We start from the raw sequence: 24,615 nt of genomic DNA on the forward strand, positions 1-24,615 counted from the left end.
TGAGTCGGATGTGTTTTATCACCTGTCAGTGAGCTTCTTAGCGAAGCCGAAGTCAGTGAGGCGGATGTGTTTTATCACCTGTCAGTGAGCTTCTTAGTGAAGCTGAAGTCAGTGAGGCGGATGTGTTTTATCACCTGTCAGTGAGCTTCTTAGCGAAGCCGAAGTCAGTGAGGCGGATGTGTTTTATCACCTGTCAGTGAGCTTCTTAGCGAAGCCGAAGTCAGTGAGTCGGATGTGTTTTATCACCTGTCAGTGAGCTTCTTAGCGAAGCCGAAGTCAGTGAGGCAGATGTGTTTTATCACCTGTCAGTGAGCTTCTTAGCGAAGCCGAAGTCAGTGAGGCGGATGTGTTTTATCACCTGTCAGTGAGCTTCTTAGTGAAGCTGAAGTCAGTGAGGCGGATGTGTTTTATCACCTGTCAGTGAGCTTCTTAGCGAAGCCGAAGTCAGTGAGGCGGATGTGTTTTATCACCTGTCAGTGAGCTTCTTAGCGAAGCCGAAGTCAGTGAGTCGGATGTGTTTTATCACCTGTCAGTGAGCTTCTTAGCGAAGCCGAAGTCAGTGAGGCAGATGTGTTTTATCACCTGTCAGTGAGCTTCTTAGCGAAGCCGAAGTCAGTGAGGCGGATGTGTCCGTCGGCGTCCAGCAGGATGTTCTCGGGCTTCAGGTCGCGGTACACGATCTCTTTGGAGTGGAGGTAGTCGATGGCGCAGACGATCTCGCTGGTGTAGAAGAGGCCCGTGGAGTTGCTGAAGCGCCCCCTGCTGCGCAGGTAGCTGAACAGCTCGCCACCTGGCACGTAGTCCATCAGCATGTACAGGAAGCGCTCGTCGTGGTGGGTCCAAAACCTCGGGGACAAAACGACACATACTGTAGGCTCAGACTACAGAGGGACATTTGATAGAAAGATGGACGCCACTAATGGAGCACGGAGGCAATGGAGGCAATGGGGGAACATTGGGATTGATAACTGAACTTAGTAAGGAAGTAAACTACAGGTGATGCCCTGAAGTAGTCTATTGTGTCTTCTTCAAAGTGAGACAAAATAAACAGGACTTTTTCTTATTACATTTTTGTACATGGATTTTTACCCTTTGTATGTATATCGGACTGAATATGCATGTCTATGTAAAGTGAACTGGCATATAATCCATGTTTTGTTTTGTTTTGATGCGTTTGTGTTACTTACGTTGGTTATTTTCAGCATTGCTATTATTTAAATCTGCTTTGATTCCTATGTGCTTTTAATAACATCTAGGGATGGGCACTGTAAATTAGCTTTAGGCTATATAAATGTTGTGATACATGACATCAGACGTTTCTTGCTAAATGTTCTGTGTATGTGTACGCGTGTCCCCTACACAAATAAACGTTAAATGAAAATGAAATTGACTTTTATATATATTTTCATGTTGAATTATTTGGATATATTTAAAAAACGGAGGGACAACAAACAGTAAGCATGGGCCGAAAGAAACAACACACCCACAGCCGGTTAAATTTGAACAGGTCGCCTCTTTTTTAAATATTTGTTTGGAGACCTGTGTCCACACCTGAGCGCATGTGTATTTACTCAGCTTAGTGTGTGCGCCGCCATTATTGGTCAGGCGTATCCAAACTGCCACGGAGCGGGTGAAATGCTACAATTAGGGAATGTGAAATAAAGACTGGGATCGAGAGGTGTTTCATTAAATTGCTATGTGAGACAGAACGGAACGATCATTGCGAGCCACAGTTGACTTCAAAATCTGTTATTTCAATTCACACAACTGTCCTACATCTCCATCATTAGAGGGTACAACAGGCTAGAAACTGCTGTCTGGGGGGGTCACGTGATTGCGGCTTAGGAGAGCATATTTTACATTCTCGCTTGAGATATCTTTTTCTAATGATAATGCGGTAGGCAGCATAATGACATTTTTTTATTAAATAGTTTTGACTCAATTTGTCCACTGAGTCATCAATATATAAATGTGATGTTAAGTTAAGTTATCCTTTATTTATCCCCATGGGGAAATTCATCCTCTGCATTTGACCCATCCTCTACTAGGAACCTTCCTAGAACTAGGAGGAGCAGTGGGCAGCCACAGTGCAGCGCCCGGGGACCAACTCCACTTCTTTTTGCCATTGCCTTGGTCAGGGGCACTGACAGGAGTATTAACCCTAACATACATGTGTTTGATGGTGGGAGGAAACCAGAGCACCCGGGGAAAATCCACACGAACACGGGGAGAACATGCAAACTCCACAGAGCAAGAACCTGGGATAGACCGGGGTTCGAACCCGGGGGACCTTCTTGCTGTGAGGCAACAGTGCTAACCACTGAGCCACCGTGCGTATGTATATATTATTACACTCCCTGGGTGGTACACAGCAAATTGTACTTTCAGCTCTATTTTTATATTTTTCAGTAGATTAGAGTATTGCAATATATCACCATATGTATCGTATCGCAAATGTATCGTGACCCATGTATTGTGATACGTATTGTATCATGAGGTCCTTGTTGCCAATAAATACCCAGCCCTATATGACTCTTGTACATTTCTGGACAAAACAATGCCGTCATCAAAGAGTACCATCCAAAAACAAACAAACAAACAAACATGGCGGCGCCGGCGAGCATGAGGAAGACGATAGCGAGATGGACCTGGAAAGGGCGCTCGCCGCTCGCTAAAGCACTTGAACTGATGACCACGAAACTTAAACCGCTGTGTGACAGTTTAAACATGACAACTGATACAATAACACAGTTTAAACATGACAACTGATACAATGACACAGTTTAAACATGACAACTGATACAATGACACTATGCATCATTCTCAGTCTCTTTTTGTTTGTTGTTGTTGCCAGTGTGGTTTGAAGCAGTTAGCAACTGCTGCTGCTGCTGCTGCACAGGCACTTTAGAGACATAAAAGCAAGAGAGGATATTTGCCACTGATGAAGATGGAAGGGGCACCAGTGTTTCCCATAAGTGCGGGCGTCTGGCCAGATAGCCGATTACTGACTCCTTTTCCAGCCGGTAATTTTTTTGCTTATAATGCAATGCAATCTGACCAGCGTATTGGTGTTAGGAGCCGTGTAGTCGCACATCAAACAGAACCATGCAGCTCTACAATTTGTCTGGCTTTTTCTTTGCAAATGGCCACTGCCTCACTTTCTCTACTGCGTCTCATCCAATCTGACAGAGCCCACTACTGTGAAAGCTCGTGTGGAACTTATGATTCTATCGTCCACAGCGCTCACGCGTGTGTTACGGTGCGTTAGACGGCCCTTTTTACTCGTTTTGACTTTCATCTTCCGCCTGTACAGGGCAAAATGGACACGGAGGCCATTCCCAGTGGTGCGGGGCGGCTGTGGCTCAGGAGGTAGAGACTAGAGAGGGTTGTTCACTAATCAGAACGGCGGTGGTTCGATCCCCGGATCCTCTCCAGTCCGCATGTTGAAGTGTCCTTGGGCAAGACACTGAACCCCCAAATCCTGAAGGTTGTGCAGGCAGTGGCAGCACCCTGCGTGGTAGTGTAGTGTAGTCGGTAGACTAGAAAAGCCCCTATATAAATGCAGTCCATAATACCATTTACAACTATTTGAAAGACATGTAATGTATATACAGATCCTTTCCAAAAAATTTGAATATCATGGAAATACCATGGATGACTGTGGGCTTCAGCGGATTGTCAAGCAAAGACGATTCAAAAATTTGGCGGAGATTCAGAGGGAGTGGACTGAGGCTGGAGTCAGTCATAACTGAGAAGTAACTGCTGATTTTCTTCACACTATTCTAATTTCTTGAAATACTGTTTTGGGGGTTTTCTGGAGCTGTAGGCCAAAATTATGAAAAATGAAACAAATAAAGGCTAGAAATATTTCACTTTGTGTGTAATGAATCGATAATCTATGAAAGTTTCACTTTTTGAAAGGAATTATGGGGAAAAACGAACTTTTCCATGATATTCATTTTTTTTAAAGGATCTGTATATATATACCGTAATTTCCGCACTATAAGCCGCGGCTTTTTCCCCGTTTTTTGGCCCTGCGGCTTATATAACGATGCGGCTTATCTATGGATTTTATCAGCTAACGGCCGCTCGGGGACCTCCAAAATCTATGGATGTTGGTATGAGGCAGAACGAGAGCAAGACAGACATTACGAGAGCGAGACCCTGATTGGATGATGTTGCAAAAAATGTGCCTCGCGACCTGATTGGAGCACTGTGCCACTACGCTCTCTCAGCCACTACGGTAAAACACCCTCCCTCCTCCCTCGCTCCGGGGGGAAAATGGCAGCGATTGAGCCTGAAAGACAGTCTGAATGAAATTGAATGTAACATTCCCAATTCTATGTATTACATTCTAAAAAACTAACGGCAACATTTTGGAAGGCTAAGCCACACAACTAGCTCGTTGTAATCTAACATCATGCTTCAAAAGATGGAGAACTGGCTGTGTTACGACGATGGCGGCGATTGAGCCTGAAAGCCATGTCTGAGACAGTAGCGAGACAGGAACAACAACAACAGCAGCAGCAGCAAAGGATCATGCACAAACCCGAGACGAAAGGGACTGTCCGTCAGGGCGCGGACGACTGTGTCAGCAACTCCCTCCCGACTACCAGGAGAAAATTACAAACTTCGGCGAATTCACACAAAGAAAGATCAAGGAATATTCCATCGGACCGGAGCAGATCATAAATATGGATGAAGTGCCTTTGACGTTCGACCTGCCTCTCACTAGGACTGTTAACAAGAAAGGTGAATCGTCCATCACGTTGAGAACCACAGGTCACGAGAGAACGAATTTCACTTGTGTTCTTGGCTGCACAGCATCTGGAGTAAAGCTCCCGCCGATGGTGATTTTTAAGCATCTCACAATGTGTGATTTTGTCTGGGGATTAGTGACCTGACTTTTGTTTTGTTTTGTTGAAATGTTAATAAATGGGAGCTTCCCCAAACAGCCATCTCTTTCCCGACAATCCCCTCTGTGCACGAACCCTTACATATGGTAATTAAACATCAAAACACCCGCGGCTTATAGTCCGGTGCGGCTTATATATGTAACAAACAGGCAATTTTGCTGCTGCGGCTTATACTCAGGTGCGCCTTATAGTGCGGAAATTACGGTATATATATATATTAGGGCTGTGCCGATTCACTTATCTCCCGATTCGATACTATCACGATACTTGGGTGCCGATTCGATATATATTGCGATTCTTAAGTATTGCGATTCTACGATTATTGCGATTCGATATTACGATTTATTGCGATTTTTGCAACCTTTTTTCAGTTTGTTTGCTTTTTTACACTAGATTAGAACATGGGAAAAGTTGAATCATAAACTAGAGACTGTATATTATATCATGAGTAGGGCTGGGCGATATACGGTAGTTAAAAACAGGGGCGGACTGGGATCATAATTCAGGCCGGGCATTAGATACCAAGCAGGCCAGGCCGATATGGGCCGATGCGCGTGAAATTTGTCCGTTTGAAGCCCAATTTAGGCCGTTTGAAGCTCAATTTGGGTAGTTTGAAGCCCAATTTGGGCCGTTTGAAGCTCAATTTGGGTCGTTTGAAGCCCAATTTGGGTCATTTGACGCCAGATTTGGGCCATTTGAAGCCCAATTTGGGCCGTTTGAAGCCCAATTTGGGTCGTTTGAAGCCAGATTTGGGCCGTTTGAAGCCCAATTTGGGTCGTTTGAAGCCCAATTTGGGCCAAGGCCAATTTTACAATGAGATGCACCCATTTTAACCCTGAAGTGTAATTATTACTTCAGACTAACTAATAAAGTAATAAAACCACTAGTAAACCAGTAGGCGGCGCCTGGCCTGCTGTTCAGTGAGTGGCCTGACTAAGGGCACACAAAAAAAAAAAAAAAAAAAAAAATTGCGATTATCGATTCTGGAATAAAAGATTGATTCAAAAAATCGTGACATTAAAAATCGCGATACTTAGGTGAATCAATTTTTTCTCCCACCCCTAATATATATATATATGTCTCAAAAACAATTGTTGGTGGGATAACGGTTGCATCCACTGTTGAAGTGATTTTATAATTTTTTTCTGTTATTTTGGATTGTTACCTAAATAGCGCTTGCTACAGTAGCTAGCGATGTTCACCATGGAAACGGGAGCAGAATAGAATAGAGAGACCCATCAGCCAAGCTGCTCACAGTGTGATCACGCAGATGAATGCAATTCCCCAACACTAATGAGATGCAACGCTGCCAACTGGCTCAGACAATTAAACAAGCAATAACCAATGACAGGTCATGGTAGATTGAAATTAAATCACAGTTAAGGTGCGTCTGTCACTTTAGTTGTTACACATTGTGTTCCAATTGTCAGTTTATGTTACATTTATAACTCCTCCAGTTGTCTTGAGATGAAAGCCCACGCAAGACAAACTTGGCTGTTATGTACAAAATCCTCACACTTACATGTAAACTAGAGCTGCGACGATTAATCGATTAGTTGTCAACCATTACATTCATCGCCAACTATTTTGATAATTGATCGGTAGGGATGGGTACCGAACTCGGTACTTTTACAGGCACCGACCGAAATACGTCGGTACTGCCCCGTACCAGTTCACATAAAAACGAGCGGTACCTAATTTCGGTACTTGAATGCATCTGAGTAATAGAAAGAGAGTGGGTAAAATAGAAATTCCGACGGAACCTTAAGGCAACACGCGAGAGCGCGTTACGTCAGTACGTCACACACACCAACATCAACAAACAGGACCACCCGAAAATGTTACTACACTTTACCAAGATAGACTCAGACAACACTGGCTTGCAACATTTGTGATGTGAATTGCAAAGCTGGCCAGGGAAACACCTCAAACTTGAGGAAGCATGGTCAAACACAAGATACAATGTATATAGCTAAATGCTGAAGACTGTAACGTCAGATAGGCTGAGGGTGAATGAAGCAGATAGCCTACCGCACCGCATGCTAACGTTAGCAGCACCTCCTCAGCTGTAACGTTGAGAGAGGCATAACGTTATTTAATTAGCTAGCGTTAGCTGGATAAGTTGTTTCACTGCCGTTGTGGTTATTAGATAACGGGGCTTTTCACTGTCTCCACAACGACTGCAAACGTTACTACGTTAAACGTTAAACGCTAACGTTACTCTTGCTGCAGTAATTGTCAAGGGGTCAACAGAACGTATTTCCTCAGCCTGTATAGTAGCTATCAACATGAAATAAAAAGCATTTGAGAGCTTAAACCCGTGGCTTTTTATTTGGAAGGGGTACATTTGCCATAATCTTTATTAACATTTCTTAAAATGCATTAGAATATTTTTATTTTTATTTTTTGGGGTTAAAGATAAAACATTTTTTTAATGAAAATTAGGGCAAATATAATACGAAAAGCCAAAGGGTTAAGCTCTCAAATGCTTTTTATTTTATGTTTCTATGTGCTACAGAGCCTGAGATATGAAGGCTTTAGTGAATACCGACGGCTCTCTGAGAAGTTTGGATTTTTTTTTTTTACAACTGTAATTTTTTTTGTTATTAGAGCATGTAAAGTACCGAAAATGGTACCGTTTTGGGTACCGTACCGAATTCCAGGTACCGGTATCGTACCGGTATCGGTTCAAATGTGAACGGTACCCATCCCTATTGATCGGTTTCACTAACAATAAAAAATAAAGGCAACATTTTGATTCCAGCTTATTTATTTTTGGGGCTTTTTTGCCTTTATTTAGGTAGGACAGTAGGCAGACAGGAAAGGTGGGGAGAGAGAGAGGGGACGATATGCGGCAAAGGACCTCGGGTCGGATTCGAACCTGAGACGGCCGCGTGAAGGACCGAGCCTCCGTGGAACGCGTGCTACCAGGTGAGCCACCAGGAGGATGCACCATTCCAGCTCGTTAAATGTGAATTCGTCTCTGGTTTCTTTACTCCTCTATAACAGTAAACTGGATATGTTTGTGTTGTGGACAAAACAAGACGGGTGTGAGGATGTCATCTTGCGCTATGGGAAACAACAATGAACAACATTTTTCACCATTTTCTGACATTTCATAGCCCAAACAACGAATCGAGTAAATAAGTAATAAGATGAATCGACAATGGAAATATGTTAGTTGCAGCTCTAATGCAAACTACTAAATACGCAGAAACATAAATGTATGAAACACTTGAATAATGTATGTGTGAAATACTTCCATATCTACACAGACACAGTATAGATGCAAGTATAAAGGGAAGGCTGGATGACGTTTGCCGTCATCGTGGGAGAGTGATTGCATCACAGCCGCCCATTTATTTATTTTTTATATTATGTTATATTTTGATATTGGATGCTGGCAAGACTCGGTGGCAAACAAACCACACCAACACAGCAATAGCAATTTTTCTGTACCATGACGTGGAAAATCACTAATGGGTGGCGACGAGACACTCGTCTTTAGCAAGGTTATGGTTGAATCGATCGTTCTGGGAAACCCAAGAAGCTTGTAATGTGATCTAATCATTTTTCACAAGTGCACGAGTATTAATACCATGCGTGTCTATAGAAGTGTTTCATAAATGTAACAGTAATACGGTGCTTCTCATAGTCTGAGGTAGAGTCTGTCATCCTACCTAAGGCTGCAACGAGGGTTGTCAAAAGTATCGCGGTAGTATCAAAAAGTATCAATACTGAACATTTGAATCCGACACAATACTCATTTGCAACAGGTATCGATAAGTGTCAATATTAAAAATTTGAAACGGATACCATACTCATTTGCAACAGTTTTGATACCATCAGTGCTTTCTTTTCATGAAAAATCACTGGTTTTTCCCTCCCTATCATTGGGTATCTGTTGCTTCAACAAGCTAAAACGTGTTCTGATGGCTTAAGCAGGGGTCATCTGCTGTCTCAGTTCAAAGTTTGATCAGGCCTAGATTATGGAGAAGTGTGTGTCCGTCCATCTGTCTAACTTTATTTTTATGCCTCTTGATGTGTTTTCATCCCCACTTCCCGTGGTATCGAAAATGGTATTGAGTAACGATATTTTCCTGGTGAGTATTGGTATCGAAGTAGAAATTCTAGAATCGTGATCCCTAGCTGCAACTAAAGATTATTTTCATTATTGTTTACCCTATGGATATTATTATTATTATTATATTATTATTATTATTATTATTATTATTATTATTATTAATTGATTAATCATTTAGCCCAGGGCAGGGCTCCAGAGCGCGACCAATTGGTCGCATTTTCCCGTCTACCATCTGCCCAGTGCCCAGTACGACTAGAAACATTTTCATTGGTCGCACCGGTGCACCTACAGTAACATTATGGTCTGTCTCTGTGTCTGTGTGTGTGTGTGTGTGTGTGTGTGTGTGTGTGTGTGTCTGTGTGTGTGTGTGTGTGTGTGTGTGTGTGTGTGTGTGTGTGTGTGTGTGTGTGTGTGTGCGCGTGTGCGTGTGCGTGTGTGTGTGTGTGTGTGCTCTCAGTCTCCACAGCACACTGTCTCTCTCAAATTCCCAGCAGGCAAGATGGCTGCCTAGTGCCTGTAACCTGGGCAGACTTATCTAAGCCCATAAATGTTAATATAGTTGGGCAATAAGTATGTAACATACAAAATATAACGAGCTGTAATGTCTTCATTTAATGTAGAATGCAAAGGACATGTAAGTGGCTCGTTAAACTCGCATTCCAGGAATATCGTTATTTACCGCGGCTCTTTACCGCAGCTAGTCGACGCTCCAAGCCAGCAGGCAGCACTCTGCTTCGGGTTGGAAACTGCAATCTGCCTGGAGGCAGCCTCCCGGTCCTCTGCCCTGAGGCTCGCGTGGGGAGCCAGCCAGCGACTACGCACTGCACAGGGCTGTATGTACATAGACTGTTATTGTAATGTGACCTGTAGGTTTCAGATTTGTCCCGTAAAATAGATTATTTTGCGGTGCGGAGCGTTGTGGGCTTGTTCTGCCCCCAAATCCGGTGGGATCCATCGATCCACCGAGTGGGATTCGCAGCATTAAAGCACCAGGACTGGCCAATGTCAACTCCAGTCCGCATGACGGTCAAATCAAATCATCCACACGCTATGTCCCGCCTCTCTACCCTCTTTCACTCAGGGCAATATTTGTTTTCAGCCAGTTTATGTCACACAGACCCTCTCTGAAACACACTGAAACGGCATTTCATCTCGTCTTTAACACATTCACTGCCAGACGTTTTTTTTTTACTGTAGTTAGCTTCTGCCAGAGGGTTTTTTTGAGGATTCTGGCTCATCTTTCAAGACCCGAGGATTCTTTTCTGCTAAGATTTTGTGAACACACAATATCTCAAAAGAACTAATAGAATGTGTGCTTTCTCTGTCTAAAAGAGTTAGTTTGTAGAGTTAGTAGTTATGTAAGCATTAGCAGTTGAATACAGCATGGTTTCAGCGTCAGAAAAAATATTCAGAGATAAACGGCTTTTTGTGAAATTCGATAGAACAGTCACTTTAACCATTCATTTTTGTCTCTCTCTCTCTCTCTCTCCCTCCCCCTCTCGCTCTCTCTCTCTCTCTCTCTCTCTCCCTCCCTCTCGCTCTCCCTCCCTCTCTCTCTCTCTCTCTCTCTCTCCCTCCCTCTCGCTCTCCCTCCCTCTCTCTCTCTCTCCCTCTCGGGAGGGAGACGCACTAGGTTTAATCCTAGTGAGAGGGGGAGAGGGAGAGAGAGAGAGAGAGAGAGAGAGAGGGAGGGAGGGAGGGAGAGAGAGAGAGAGCGAGAGAGAGAGAGAGAGGGAGAGAGCGAGAGGGAGAGTTGCTTCCAACTCCTCCCTCCGTGGGCGTTCTTCTTGGCTGCAGCGGCCGTCACAAGCTTGTCACCAGTCTCACTGCTTTGCTGCTGTCCTGTGCCTGTCTGCGCGGCCGCTGTTTGAGGAAGTCTGGATGGACTCGCTCGCTTCTTGGAGTTTTGGTTGAGAGAAGCTTTTGCGATTCTGGTCATATTTATGCTGCGTGTTTCAAAGTGTGTTCCACCTGTAATCTATTATGCAAATTTGCAATCCCGCATCGCCAGCAATCAGCGCGAAAACGAAAGCGTTTTCCCCCATCCATTTTCATGAGAATGGCTGGGGTGAGAATGGCGTGACAAGTTAAAAAAATGCTTGCCTTCCTCTAGTCAGGAGAGCACTGTTGCCACTTAGTGGGTCGGTGGAATGGGTTGTAAACGTTCGGTGGCTCCAATAATTATATAAGAGATGTAAAAGGGTTAGATGCACATCCCACGGTCAAAAAAAAAAAAATCATTTTTTTGACGTATTAATACGTCAATGGCAGTCAACCGTTGGATTATTTTTGACGTATTAATACGTCAATGGCAGTGAACGTGTTAACAGACATTTATTTACATGAAAATCGAATAAAAAAAATTGTATTATTGTCTTTCAGATGCTGTAGCAGAGTCAAGTCATCTACAGCGCGCCTCTAAAACTATCGATTACCACATTTTTAATCAACACATTTTCCGACGATCGACTAATCGATTACTTGACAAATCTTTTCGGCACTACATTTACGGTTTGTTTTCCACATCCATCTGTAAATATGATCTGATAATGAAAAACAGTTAAGCAAATGTACATGCATAGAAACTTTAGAAAGTTGTCTGTATGCTGCAAATTGTAGAACCTCTGCTAACTTGTAAATCTGTCAACAAACATTGCGTGTATTAATTAATCTCTGTTTTCGCTGTGATTACCTGTAGAATTATATCCAGCACACCATTTGTTCTATTCTTATCTATGTCCTATTTTTGGCTGTTGCAATGACCTAATTTCCCCCCGCGGTTATCATCAGTAAAGTTTCTTCTAACCCAGTCATTCACAAAGACTGGTTTGCAACCCAGAACCCACAGGTGGGTCGCAGGAGATTCTATTTGGGTCACCAAAACACATTTGCATAATTGAATGTAATATGAAGGGCTAGCATACATTCAGTTTGTTTCACTGATACGAGGGAAAAACAAGAGCCTGTTAACTCGGCCTAAAAATGCACTTATTTTGCCTCATTTATAAAGTGAAAATGTGTATATCACTTTACTGATGAGAGGAAATCAAAACAATTAGTCTGTTAACTAAATGCCTTTATTTGGCAGTAAAAATGGTCAGGAACGTTCATTTCTGATAGATAAGGCCTATTGTGAATTGGGTCACGATGGTTTGCCATTTTTTTAAAGTGGGTCACCAGAAGAGAAAAAAAAAACAGTTTGGGAAACAGCTCTAACCTAATTACCGGTAGATAATCTGGCAGATACAAGAAATGGCGCCATTTGTTAGATTAACACATCAGAATTACTGATGTGACGACCTGTACTTTAGGGCTGCACGATTATGGTCAAAATGATCATCACGATTATTTTGATCAATATTGAGATCACGATTATTTAACACGATTACTCTGGGACCATCATGCATTTATTGAATTTAGAAAAATATTTCTTTGAACCGTCATCTCCTACAAAGGAAGGTTTAAAAATAAACGGACAAACGCGCCGGCTCTCTGGTCTCGACTGGAGCTGAAACGACACGCACCACCACAGCGTGTTTGGGCTTTGGAGGAGGGGCGGAGCTACACAGCGTGTTTGGGCTTTGGAGGAGGGGCGGAGCTACACAGCGTGTTTGGGCTTTGGAGGGGCGGAGCTACACGCACCACAGCGTGTTTAGGCTTTGGAGGAGGGGCGGAGCTACATGCACCAGTGTGTTTGGGCTTTGGAGGAGGGGCGGAGCTACACGCACCACAGCGTGTTTGGGCTTTGGAGGAGGGGCGGAGCTACAAGCACCACAGCGTGTTTGGGCTTTGGAGGAGGGGCGGAGCTACACGCACCACAGCGTGTTTGGGGTTTGGAGGAGGGGCGGAGCTACACGCACCAGTGTGTTTGGGCTTTGGAGGAGGGGCGGAGTTACACGCACCACAGTGTGTTTGGGCTTTGGAGGAGGGGCGGAGCTACATGCACCAGTGTGTTTGGGCTTTGGAGGAGGGGCGGAGCTACACGCACCACAGCGTGTTTGGGCTTTGGAGGAGGGGCGGAGCTACATGCACCAGTGTGTTTGGGCTTTGGAGGAGGGGCAGAGCTACACGCACCACAGCGTGTTTGGGCTTTGGAGGAGGGGCGGAGCTACACACACCACAGCGTGTTTGGGCTTTGGAGGAGGGGCGGAGCTACACGCACCACAGCGTGTTTGGGCTTTGGAGGAGGGGCGGAGCTACACGCACCACAGTGTGTTTGGGCTTTGGAGGAGGGGCGGAGCTACACGCACCACAGCGTGTTTGGGCTTTGGAGGAGGGGCGGAGCTACACGCACCACAGCGTGTTTGGGCTTTGGAGGAGGGGCAGAGCTACACGCACCACAGCGTGTTTGGGCTTTGGAGGAGGGGCAGAGCTACACGCACCACAGCGTGTTTGGGCTTTGGAGGAGGGGCGGAGCTACCCGCACCACAGTGTGTTTGGGCTTTGGAGGAGGGGCGGAGCTACACGCACCACAGCTTGTTTGGGCTTTGGAGGAGGGGCGGAGCTACACGCACCACAGCGTGTTTGGGTTTTGGAGGAGGGGCGGAGCTACACGCACCACAGCGTGTTTGGGCTTTGGCGGGGCGGAGCTACATGCACCACAGCGTGTTTGGGCTTTGGAGGAGGGGCGGAGCTACACACACCACAGCGTGTTTGGGCTTTGGAGGAGGGGCGGAGCTACACGTACCACAGCGTGTTTGGGCTTTGTAGGAGAGGCGGAGCCGGAGCACACCACTGTGAGGGAAAGGGGTGCGCTGGATTTACAACACAAGACAAAAGCAGAGCAACATTGCTAAACGGAATGCTACACTTTTTTATATCGATTCTCTTGTTTTCATGATTGGGGGAAGCCAAAATCTTGATCATGATTCATATTCGATTAATTGTGCAGCCCTAACTTTGAAGTGGGCCAGGATGCACAGAAGACACTAAAATCAAGCTTGTTCGCTCCAGAGTGTCACCCAGGTGAACATGACCCCCCTGGAAGCAGTGGGGAAGGGGATGGGGATGGGAGGGGAGGAGAGGCGAGGGGAGGGGGACTCACAGGCGGATGAGGAAGGGGTGGTTGACCTCAGTCAGCACCTCCTTCTCGTTGTGGACGTGTGTCTCCTGCTTGAGGCGGATCACGTCAGGGATCTTCATCTGCTTCAGGGCGTAGAAGGCCCTGCTCTTCTGGTCCTTCACCAGGAACACTCGGCCAAAGGTCCCCGTGCCTGAGGAGAGGGAGAGGGACGGGTGGGGCGGGATGATTAGTCGTCATGATAGAGTAGACAGGAGTATACAGGATAAACACAAGCCAACATTTCTTTTTGTTTTTTGTATCGTCACATACACCACACTCAGCTTCACTGGGTTGTAGCTGCTGCGGTAGTGGGCCAATGGCTGCGAGCAAAACCGAACAAATAGTCTTTTTTTCTTTCTAGATATGTGTACAAAAAAATCATCGAGTGCAGGTATCGTACTGGACTGGAGAAGTGGGGAAGTTTTGATACTCCTCGGTACCGGGTTATTTCGGTCGATAGCTAACTTATCGCCCTATAGTCAGAAGACCACACAGCAACTCACAAGCTACCATAAATGCACTTTCATCTTTATCTATATTATTTTAGCAGTGTGCGCTCTTGACTCTCCACTCTGCTGTGGTTACTACTACTGCTTGATTGATGAGTTTGATCTCACCCTCAATATATAACCATTTCCTGGTAATTCAATGTATATATTTATCCTCGGCTGTTTGACAATGCCCCATTATAAATCAGAGCAGCCTGTCAGTCAAAGTAGAGTTGTCAGAGACATGAGTAATGCAGCTCCATCTGTTCCTCTTGTACCTCCGTCTGTTCATCTTCAATCTTGTCCAAGCCGTTCATACATACTTGCGAGTAAGCGCGCCGTGTACTTTGAAGCCGGCCTTCTTATTATTGCACCCGTTCTAATTTTGCAAAGCCTCATGTCCACAGAGTGCTTATTATACACCGGTGCCGTTTTTGCCCTTGCTTTTGCAAATACTTTGATCTTTTGTTCAAACCCGCGCTGCCTTCCACAGAGAGATCTCCTGGCCCCCTCGGTGGAGGTGGTGGTGAGCTATCAAAAGTTCATCCATCCATCTACAGCCGGAGCACCACCGCCAATAACACGTCCTGTTCCGTCTCGTATGGAGTGGACCTCTGCTGGGAGCCCTGCTCAAACGATGAGCTTGTCTTAATAATACATTATATTTGTACAACGCTAGATACTCAAAGGTAAAGACAGTATTGCGATTATTAATCTATGCTACCCCGTGGATTGAAGTTATTGGATTGAAGCACACTGTTGACTAGAATCGAATTACATTAAAGCTTTCCGGGGAACAAATGGTGGAATGTCAAATGTCTACAAAAGATTAGATTGCAACATTGCATTTATGCGGCTTAAATGCAAGTTTTGCTAAGGAAAGAAATCGGTTCATTTGTATCATCATCGGGGATGTTCAGGGTTGGCTTGCTTTTATTTGAGCATGCAAATTGGTGCACAAAAGCCAGGTGTTTATGAACCAAAAATCACATCACAAACCTGTATATACAGTATGTGTGTAAACCATACAGTATGTGTGTATTTTCTACGAAGGTTTGGCGAAATGTTCAGTTGTAACTTGGGGCTTTCACAAAATATTTACACAGTGAGACTTTTGATCATCATCATCAGTGATGTGGATATAATGAGTAAGTGGGTAAAGTAGGGATGTTCATCAATTATCGAAAATCGGTAATTGATCGTTAAGGAATTGAATCGATCATGTGGAATTTTTATTGATTATTGTTATTATAAAAAATTAAAAAAAATTGTGTGGACTAGGTTTGGGAGGAATTTGTTCCTCCTCACCCCACTCCATTGCACAGCCGACTAACGTGAGGTGGAGCTTCATATAGTCTCTAGTTTTCTGGCTTGGCACGGGCCTTTGTGCCAACAAAACTGTTTTAAACATGGGGAATTCACACGGGCATGCGCCGGGGACAGCAGTGTTGGAAAGGAGACACATTGAAATAAAGAGTTCATTGAGGCGAACACGTTGTCTTTCGTATTTTCTGCCATAGGCATTCATTTTGTAAAAAAAAAAAAAATTATTAACACATTCACTGCCAGACGTTTTTTTTTTACTGTAGTTAGCTTCTGCCAGAGGGGTTTTTTGAGGATTCTGGCTCATCTTTCAAGACCCGAGGATTCTTTTCTGCTAAGATTTTGTGAACACACAATATCTCAAAAGAACTAATAGAATGTGTGCTTTCTCTGTCTAAAAGAGTTAGTTTGTAGAGTTAGTAGTTATGTAAGCATTAGAATTAGAATACAGCATGGTTTCAGCGTCAGAAAAATTATTCAGAGATAAACGGCTTTTTGTGAAATTCGATAGAACAGTCACTTTAACCATTCATTTTTGGCATCAGTAAGACGTCAGACATCTAAACAATAGTTTTGAACAGTAATTTCCTCCATAACAGCAGGAAACCCCCCTCTGCTTCCAACTCCTCCCTCCGTGGGCGTTCTTCTTGGCTGCAGCGGCCGTCACAAGCTTGTCACCAGTCTCACTGCTTTGCTGCTGCTGCTGCCTGTCTGCGCGGCCGCTGTTTGAGGAAGTCTGGATGGACTCGCTCGCTTCTTGGAGTTTTGGTTGAGAGCTTTGATGAAGCTTTTGCGATTCTGGTCATATTTATGCTGCGTGTTTCAAAGTGTGTTCCACCTGTAATCTATTATGCAAATTTGCAATCCCGCATCGCCAGCAATCAGCGCGAAAACGAAAGCGTTTTCCCCCATCCATTTTCATGAGAATGGCTGCTTTTTGCTTGCCTTCCTCTAGTCAGGAGAGCACTGTCGCCACTTAGTGGGTCGGTGGAATGGGTTGTAAACGTTCGGGGGCTCCAATAATTATATAAGAGATGTAAAAGGGTTAGATGCACATCCCACGGTCAAAAAAAAACCCCGTAATCTATTATGCAAATTTGCAATCCCGCACCGCTAGCAATCAGCGCGAAAACGAAAGCGTTTTCGCTAGGGGTGGGGGAAAAAATCGATTCACCTAAGTATCGCGATTTTTAATGTCACGATTTTTTGGATCGATCTTTTATTCCAGAATCGATAATCGCAAATTAAAAAAAAAAAAAAAAAAAAAAAAATTTTTTTTTTTTTGGGTGCTTGCAGTCAGGCCACTCACTGAACAGCAGGCCAGGCGCCGCCTACTGGTTTACTAGTGGTTTTATTACTTTATTAGTTAGTCTGAAGTAATAATTACACTTCAGGGTTAAAGTGGGTGCATCTCATTGTAAAATTGGACTTCAAACGGCCCAAATCTGGCTTCAAACGGCCCAAATTTCACGCGCGTTGGCCCATATCGGCCTGGCCTGCTTGGTATCTAATGCCCGGCCTGAATTATGATCCCAGTCCGCCCCTGTTTTTAACTATATCGCCCAGCCCTACTCATGATATATAATATACAGTCTCTAGTGTATGATTCAACTTTTACCATGTTCTAATCTAGTGTAAAAAAGCAAACAAACTGAAAAAAGAAAAGAAAAAAATAAACAAAAATCGTAATATCGAATCGCAATAATTGTAGAATCGCAATACTTAAGAATCGCAATATAAATCGAATCGGCACCCAAGAATCGTGATAGTATCGAATCGGGAGATAAGTGAATCGCCACAGCCCTAGTTTTCGCCAATCCATTTTCATGAGAATGGCTTCGAGGAAACTGCTTTTTGCTTGCCTTCCTCTAGTCTGGGAGAGCACTGTCGCCACTTAGTGGGTCGGTGGAATGGGTTGTAAACGTTCGGTGGCTTCAATAATTATATAAGAGATGTAAAAGGGTTAGATGCACATCCCACGGTCAAAAAAAAAAAATTCATTTTTTTGACGGAGTAATACGTCATTGGCAGTGAACCGTTGGATTTTTTTTGACGGAGTAATACGTCGTTGGCAGTGAACGTGTTAATATGATTGATAATCGATAATTGATCGTTAATTTTCCCGATTTTCGAATATGGAAATTTTTCAAAATGAACATCCCTAGGGTAAAGGCAAATAATAGAACAGCTAGAACAGTGTGGTAAGTTCAGAGAATGACATCACTTTACTGTAATGCTGCCTTTAAAACCAGGAAGAGACAACACTTATGTTATGCCATATCACAATATGACGACGTCGAAATAGGATATTTAGTCTCAGATCTCGATATCAGTGTTGGGCAAGTTACTTTCAAATTGTAATATACTACATATTACTAGTTACTTTCATTTGAAAGTAATAAGTTACTTTACAATATTACTTTCTGTGTAGAGTAACTTGTTACTTATTACACTACTTTTGCATTACTTTTACCAAAACAACAGCAGCAGCAGAATGACATTGCTGCCCCGGAACCATCCAGAAAAATAATTTAAACTGCCTTGAAGTCAGTGTAAACAATCTAAAATTCTAAATGTTATTCTTTTCCTTTGTTATTGTCATCTATAGTGGTTATTTGCATAAAAACACACAGTTTTATTAGGAAATTATTGTATCTTTTTTTAAATTCTATGGGCTTTGATTTAATCAAATGTAACTCAATTTGTAACTTGAGTTACTTGACAAAGTAACTGGTATAATATTACTGAAATCCTATAAGTAATAAGTAATATTACTGAGTTACTGCTAAAAGTAATATATTACATGTAATATGTTACTTTTGTAATGAGTTAACCCCAACACTGCTCGATATTGATATAATATGGATATATTGCCACAGCCCTACCAGGGCTTCAGGTGACTTGCACTTCCAACTCAAAATGAAACGGCTGTCTTTTACAACTCTTTCACGGGAGGCAACGGAGGATGATGGCTTGTTTTGGGTGCGGTGTTTGCAGCTGCTGGGAGCACCGGCACAGGACTCCTTCACTACAGATGAGGGAAAGGAGGCGAGAGAGAGAGTGTTCTGGAGTCGCTTTGTGAAGCAGAGTGAAGGCAAACCTCAAGATTCAAGATTCAATCGTTTATTGCCATATCAATTAAATATTGATTGGAATTTGTCTTGGCGTGTGCTCATAACAGACAAACAAAACAAGCACAATGGCAAACAACAACCACAGGGCAACACAACTACACATCTGTAAAACGTATAAAAAAAGAAGAAGAAGATATACACTCAGTAAAAATGTCTGTTGAGTGCAAAAGCATACAGGATGCACATGCAGTATTGACAGAGCAAAAAACTGCAGAATAGGCACAAGTGTCTGGTGCATTAGTGGGAAGTGTAACATGCGGTTTTCCTTAGCCAATAAGACATCCAGATACAGATTTAGATGGATTTAAATGAAATGACATAAAGATTCTGTCAGAATAGTGCTTCAGATCCTTAGACATACACACACACAGCTAAAAAATACAACTTCAAGGCCACCATTATTTGAATAGCCTTAACGGGGGGGGGGGGGGGGGTAATATTTCATACACAGTATCTCCCACACCGGCCGAAGTAACCTGACAACCTGGTTTATGCGCGCTTGGAAAAAAAATAAAGCTATGGTTTAATTTGATATAGCCTTCAGCTAGAGTGACTACCATTTCTGTGACCTCACCTCCACTGACATCATGATTCTTGTTGCTTTCTTTCCCAGGGAAGAGTCTGTCATCTCATCCCTCTGTCATGTTGCGTTATAATAAAGCAATAGAGCATAAGAGGCTGATGATTATTACTCAATTTCCCCTCGGGAATCAATAAAGTTTTTTCTGATTCTGATAACACGTGACAGAACAGTCATAACTGAGTCACGCAAAAGTCTGATGGCGCAACTTCCTAACGACATTTTGCCCGTCTGGTTGCTGCTTGGCTTAACCTGCAAAGAGGATCCTTTGTCTCTCAGCCCTGTGAGTGTTGTCATGGCAACACAGTCAAATGTTGCGTGTCGAGTGAAAAGAGACTATCTCCAAAATGTCAACTCTTCAGGAACTACGAAAACCCTGGCTGCCTTGATTACTGTGCATTTTCCACACCATCAAATGCTTTTGGGTATCTGCGAGTTTCATCAAGTTACTCTTAAAGACCAGCTGAAATGGGTCTCAGAGAGGGTCTGTGTGTTGTATATCCGTCTGAAAATGAACATTGCTCTCACTGAAACAGTGTAGAGAGGCGGGGCATAGCATGTGGATGATTTGATTTGACGGTTCTGGGGGACTGGAGTTGACATTGGCCAATCCTGGCACTTGTAAGGCGCGTTCTGACCCCAAAGTGGAGTGTGATTCAGCGCATTCTGCCCCCATTTTGAGTGGGATCCGCAGAGAACCGGGCAGCTGGATGCAAGTTTAACGAGACAGTGACATGTCCTTTGCATTCTACATCAAAAGAACTATTAGTTTGTATGTTACATACTTATTGGTCAAATATATTAATGAGTTATATTAATGGGCTAGAAAAGTCTGTCCATGTAGGCACTAGGCGGCCATCTTGCCTGCTCAGAATTTTCTGCTCGCAATGAAGATTGATTGACAGCTGTCAACGTGATTGGTTGAAATGGGGTAAAAATTTGATAGTACTACCTGACGTCAGCAAACTGTACATGACCGTTATGAATGCTCTTGATAAATGAACTTTTGATGTGAAAAAATGTGAAAAACTAAAAGAAATTGGATTTTTGTGGATTTTGTGTTGTTGCATACATTGTTAAATAGGTGCACTGAATAACCATTGATGTGATCTAAAATAGAAAAAAAAAAATGTTTCATGTCAGCTCGACTTTAAGCCCTTTTAAAGTCTGCGCGGGCTCGCTCGCCGGCCTCGCATAATCAGCTTGGGTACTGCGTGGCCTCGCCTGCTCTATTGGCACAGCGCTCAACTTTGCATCACTGATGAATGCCTATGACATCATCAGTGATGTCATAAGATGATTTTGAAATAAACTCTAGACCTGTGAGAATAGGTCTGCTTAAGACTAGGGCTGATTTCCCACTGGTAAAGCAATGCACCCAGAAAACGATGTTTCTGAAGGTGAGACTATATTTAACTGTCAAGACCTTTTCAAGCACATAGGCTATATGAATTCAGCACGGCAGATACCTGCTTTCATCATAAGCCAGAGGGCTGTAGAGTTTTCTCACAAAGCTTCAATTGAAGATAACAGATGGGAATCAGCAAAACTGGAGTTACGAGGTTTTGGCGTGACAGCAGTAAGACACAGGAGGAAGCAGCCTTGTTCATTCATACCTGCCAACAAGTCTCCTGATTTTTAACCCTTTCTCCCGCTGTGGTCGCAATTTGTAGGATGTGTGTCGTGGTACCTGGCAACCCAACCCAGAGGCAGTGACGCAGTGTGTGTCACTGCGCTCGCTCAAGCTCTTGGGTGAGGCACTCTGCCATATGTATTAGGGGTGGGGGAAAAAATCGATACACCACAGTATCGCGATATTTTGCCTGACGATATTGTATCGATATTTGGACGCCAAGTATCGATATTGGGAAAAAAATAAAAATAAATAAATAAATTTGCAGGCCATGCCAGGCCACCGGGCTACTATAAACTTTAGTTCCAAGGCCAGCAGTAAACAAACGGTAGCATATTTTCATTTTGTTTTAACAGTAACAGTTTTGTCATAACAGTAATTTACAAATTCCCCAGTTACTGAATGGGTTCAGGGTTGCACAAGATGTTTTGTGTACGTAAGTGAAGTGAAGTTGCAAAAACTACATAAGTACAGTAGTCCACACACACATCCAGTTAAGGTGGACTGTAAGTAGACTGTAACAAACAGTTCAGTTTGTCAGGTGCATGCAACTATGACATGACTTTATGAAAGTTGTTGGTCTGTCTACTTGACAATGTTGCTGCAATAAAATGGTTGAAGTCAGATGTACAGACTGGAAAATTGTTCTTATATAAATCAGATGATGACAAAGTTTTCCTTTGGGGACATCATTTGCAGTTGAAAATGTAAGAAATCGCAATATATCGAAATATCGCAATATTCAATATATCGCAATATCGATATATCGCAATATCGAAAATATCGCAGTATCGCAATACTATCGTATCGTGACTCAAGTATCGTTTCAGTATCGTATCGTGGGCATCTGGTGATTCCCACCCCTAATATGTACCGTAAATTCCGGACTATAAGACGCACCGGTCTATAAGCCGCACCTTCAAAGGTGACTATTTTTTTCTTCTATAAGCCGCACCGGTCTATAAGCCGCGGGTGTTTTGATGTTTAATTACCATATGTAAGGCTTCGTGCACAGAGGGGATTGTCGGGAAACAGATGGCTGTTTGGGGAAGCTCCCATTTATTAACATTTCAACAAAACAAAAGTCAGGTCACTAATCCCCAGACAAAATCACACATTGTGGTATTTTTTGTTTTTTTTACAGTGCACACAGTGTCCGCGGTGTGGTGAAAAGAGGGCAAGAGAGGAAATTAAAACAGAAGTGGATTTATAGTTAGAAAGAGTGCTAAAGAAGAGAGAATTCCGTTTTTCATTTTTTTATTTTAGTTACTCACAGTACTATTGACCAGTCCAACTCAAAAGATATTCGGCAGTTTCACTTTGAGCTCTTGTTCCGCCGCTGGGCACACAGTGTCCGCGGTGTGGTGAAAAGAGGGCAAGAGAGGAAATTAAAACAGAAGTGGATTTATAGTTAGAAAGAGTGCTAAAGATAGTCCGGTCTGGTTATGACGAGTCTCGCTGGGTACAGTACGCCAAAGCGATATCCATTGACTCGATGATGCTGTTGTATGTTGCGCGTTTCTGTTGCACCAACGCGGAGAGGTCCTGAGGGGCTTCTTCCCCGCAGCCTGGAGGATGAGTTGACGGTCGGGCCAGCGGAGTAGGCAGATGAAGATGGCCCTCGGTGGCAGGCCGGGGTCTGGACGTGGCCGAGGCGCCCGGTGTGCCCTGTCCACCTCTGGTGGTTTCTCGCCTTCCTTCAGGTCCAGGATGTAACACAGGATTTTGCCACAAAAGCGTCCATGTCACCAATCTCAGCTCCTCTTTTACATTGATCAGGCGAATGTTATTTCTTTTACTCCTGCTGATTAAGTCATCAACCTGCGTGTGCAGGGTTTCGATTTTGCATTTTATCCATTTTCGGACTCACTGTGTTGTTTTTGTCCTCCAGTGCGCGGATGCGCTTTTCCGCATTATAAACTCTGTTCACGGTTGCCTTAGTTTCTTTAGTGAGTGAGTGGATGGACTTCTGCACGTTTTCAAACTTGTTTTCAAGCTGCTCAAAACCTCTGAGCGATGTCGGACTTAATCGATAGTGTTTCACGGAGTAAAAGTTTAGCCCAAGCGTGTATCTCCAGCCTCCAGCAGGTGAGTCATTTCCTCATTCATGGCGTGATTGCTTCGTCTTTTTCTTTCTGCTTACCTGTGTTGTGTTATGTTATGTTATGTTATGTTGTTAAAAGAGGGCAAGAGAGGAAATTAAAACAGAAGTGGATTTATAGTTAGAAAGAGTGCTAAAAAAGAGATATTTTTTTTTTTTTTTGGAAAAAATCCATAGATAAGACGCACCGTTATATAAGCCGCAGGGGGCAAAAAAGGCCAAAAAACGGGAAAAAAGCCGCGGCTTATAGTCCGGAATTTACGGTATATACAGTCTGTAAATGGATGAAACCGGTCCCAAGAAGAAGAGATATGCTACCAAATGTCAGTCCACTCGGTGCGAGAAACTTCCCATTTCTAACTGCTAGCCACATCATCAAACACCATGCGTTTTGCCAGTTATGCCAGGCCGACTTTAGCGTAGAACACGGTGGGGAAAATGACGTTGGCAAAACATGCTAAACACAATCACAAGCCGTGGAAGCACAGAGGGGAACTGCGAACAAATATACACCTTCATCGTGAGACGTGTGTTGGAGGCTGAGCAAGTCAACAAGGAAAATGGCCATGCTAGTCGAGTCGCCAATACATTTCTTTTTAATTTTTTGTGGGATGCTGACTTTTGATCACATTTTTGGTACATTTTGTATGTTTGTTTTAATAAATTTTACCATTATTTATTTTACTGTGAGCTATGAATTCAAGACTAATTTAAAAGTAATTTACTTTACATCCTTGTATTTATTCTATTAATTTGTGGTGTAGGGGTTATATGGGGGGGGGGGCATTGAGGGTAGAGGTGGCAAGATCCAATGATCAACCATCCAACTGCATCGATTCACAGTGAAAACCTCGATATTAATCGCTATGACCCGGCATAAAAGAAATAAACATGATGCTTTTATTTTGGAATCCAACAACTGAAATTTGGATTTGTTTAAGAAAAACGTATATCCTACGATGTACTGATGCAGGAAGACTGTACTGAATCTGCACTATGTTAAAAAAATATTGTTTTCTTTGAGCCTCTAAGTATCTCTACCTCTAAATATGAGTCAAGGTTTACACACACCTGTCTTTTGCCTTACTGTATTAAAAAAGGGAACTTAAAGTAGTCCTTTCAGGTTTCTTTGATAGGATGTGACATTTTTTATTTTAAAGCTATATATCAAAAATGTTGGCACTTTACCGTGGAGGTCTATTTTGATTCTTATTAAAAATAATAGATTGTTTTTCATTTAAATGTCTAAGAGCTCAAAGATAAAATTGTCAAATGATATTTTTAGTTTAACTGT

The 24,615-nt window shown here is 43.2% G+C and overlaps 1 protein-coding gene across 1 annotated transcript in view; it reads right to left on the bottom strand.

Moving 5' to 3' along the window:
* prkx (protein kinase X-linked) overlaps nucleotides 1-24,615 on the bottom strand; it is a 73,926-nt gene that overhangs the window by 41,002 nt on the left and 8,309 nt on the right. The window contains exons 2-3 of the mRNA XM_083633791.1: nucleotides 14,045-14,213; nucleotides 583-846 (exon numbers count right to left, since the gene is read on the bottom strand). Coding sequence (XP_083489917.1) covers nucleotides 583-846; nucleotides 14,045-14,213 — 433 coding nt within the window. The remainder of the gene's footprint in view (nucleotides 1-582; nucleotides 847-14,044; nucleotides 14,214-24,615) is intronic.

The sequence above is a fragment of the Poromitra crassiceps genome, assembly GCF_964638095.1.
Source record: "Poromitra crassiceps genome assembly, chromosome: 3".
NCBI classification, from domain to species: Eukaryota; Metazoa; Chordata; class Actinopteri; order Beryciformes; family Melamphaidae; genus Poromitra; species Poromitra crassiceps.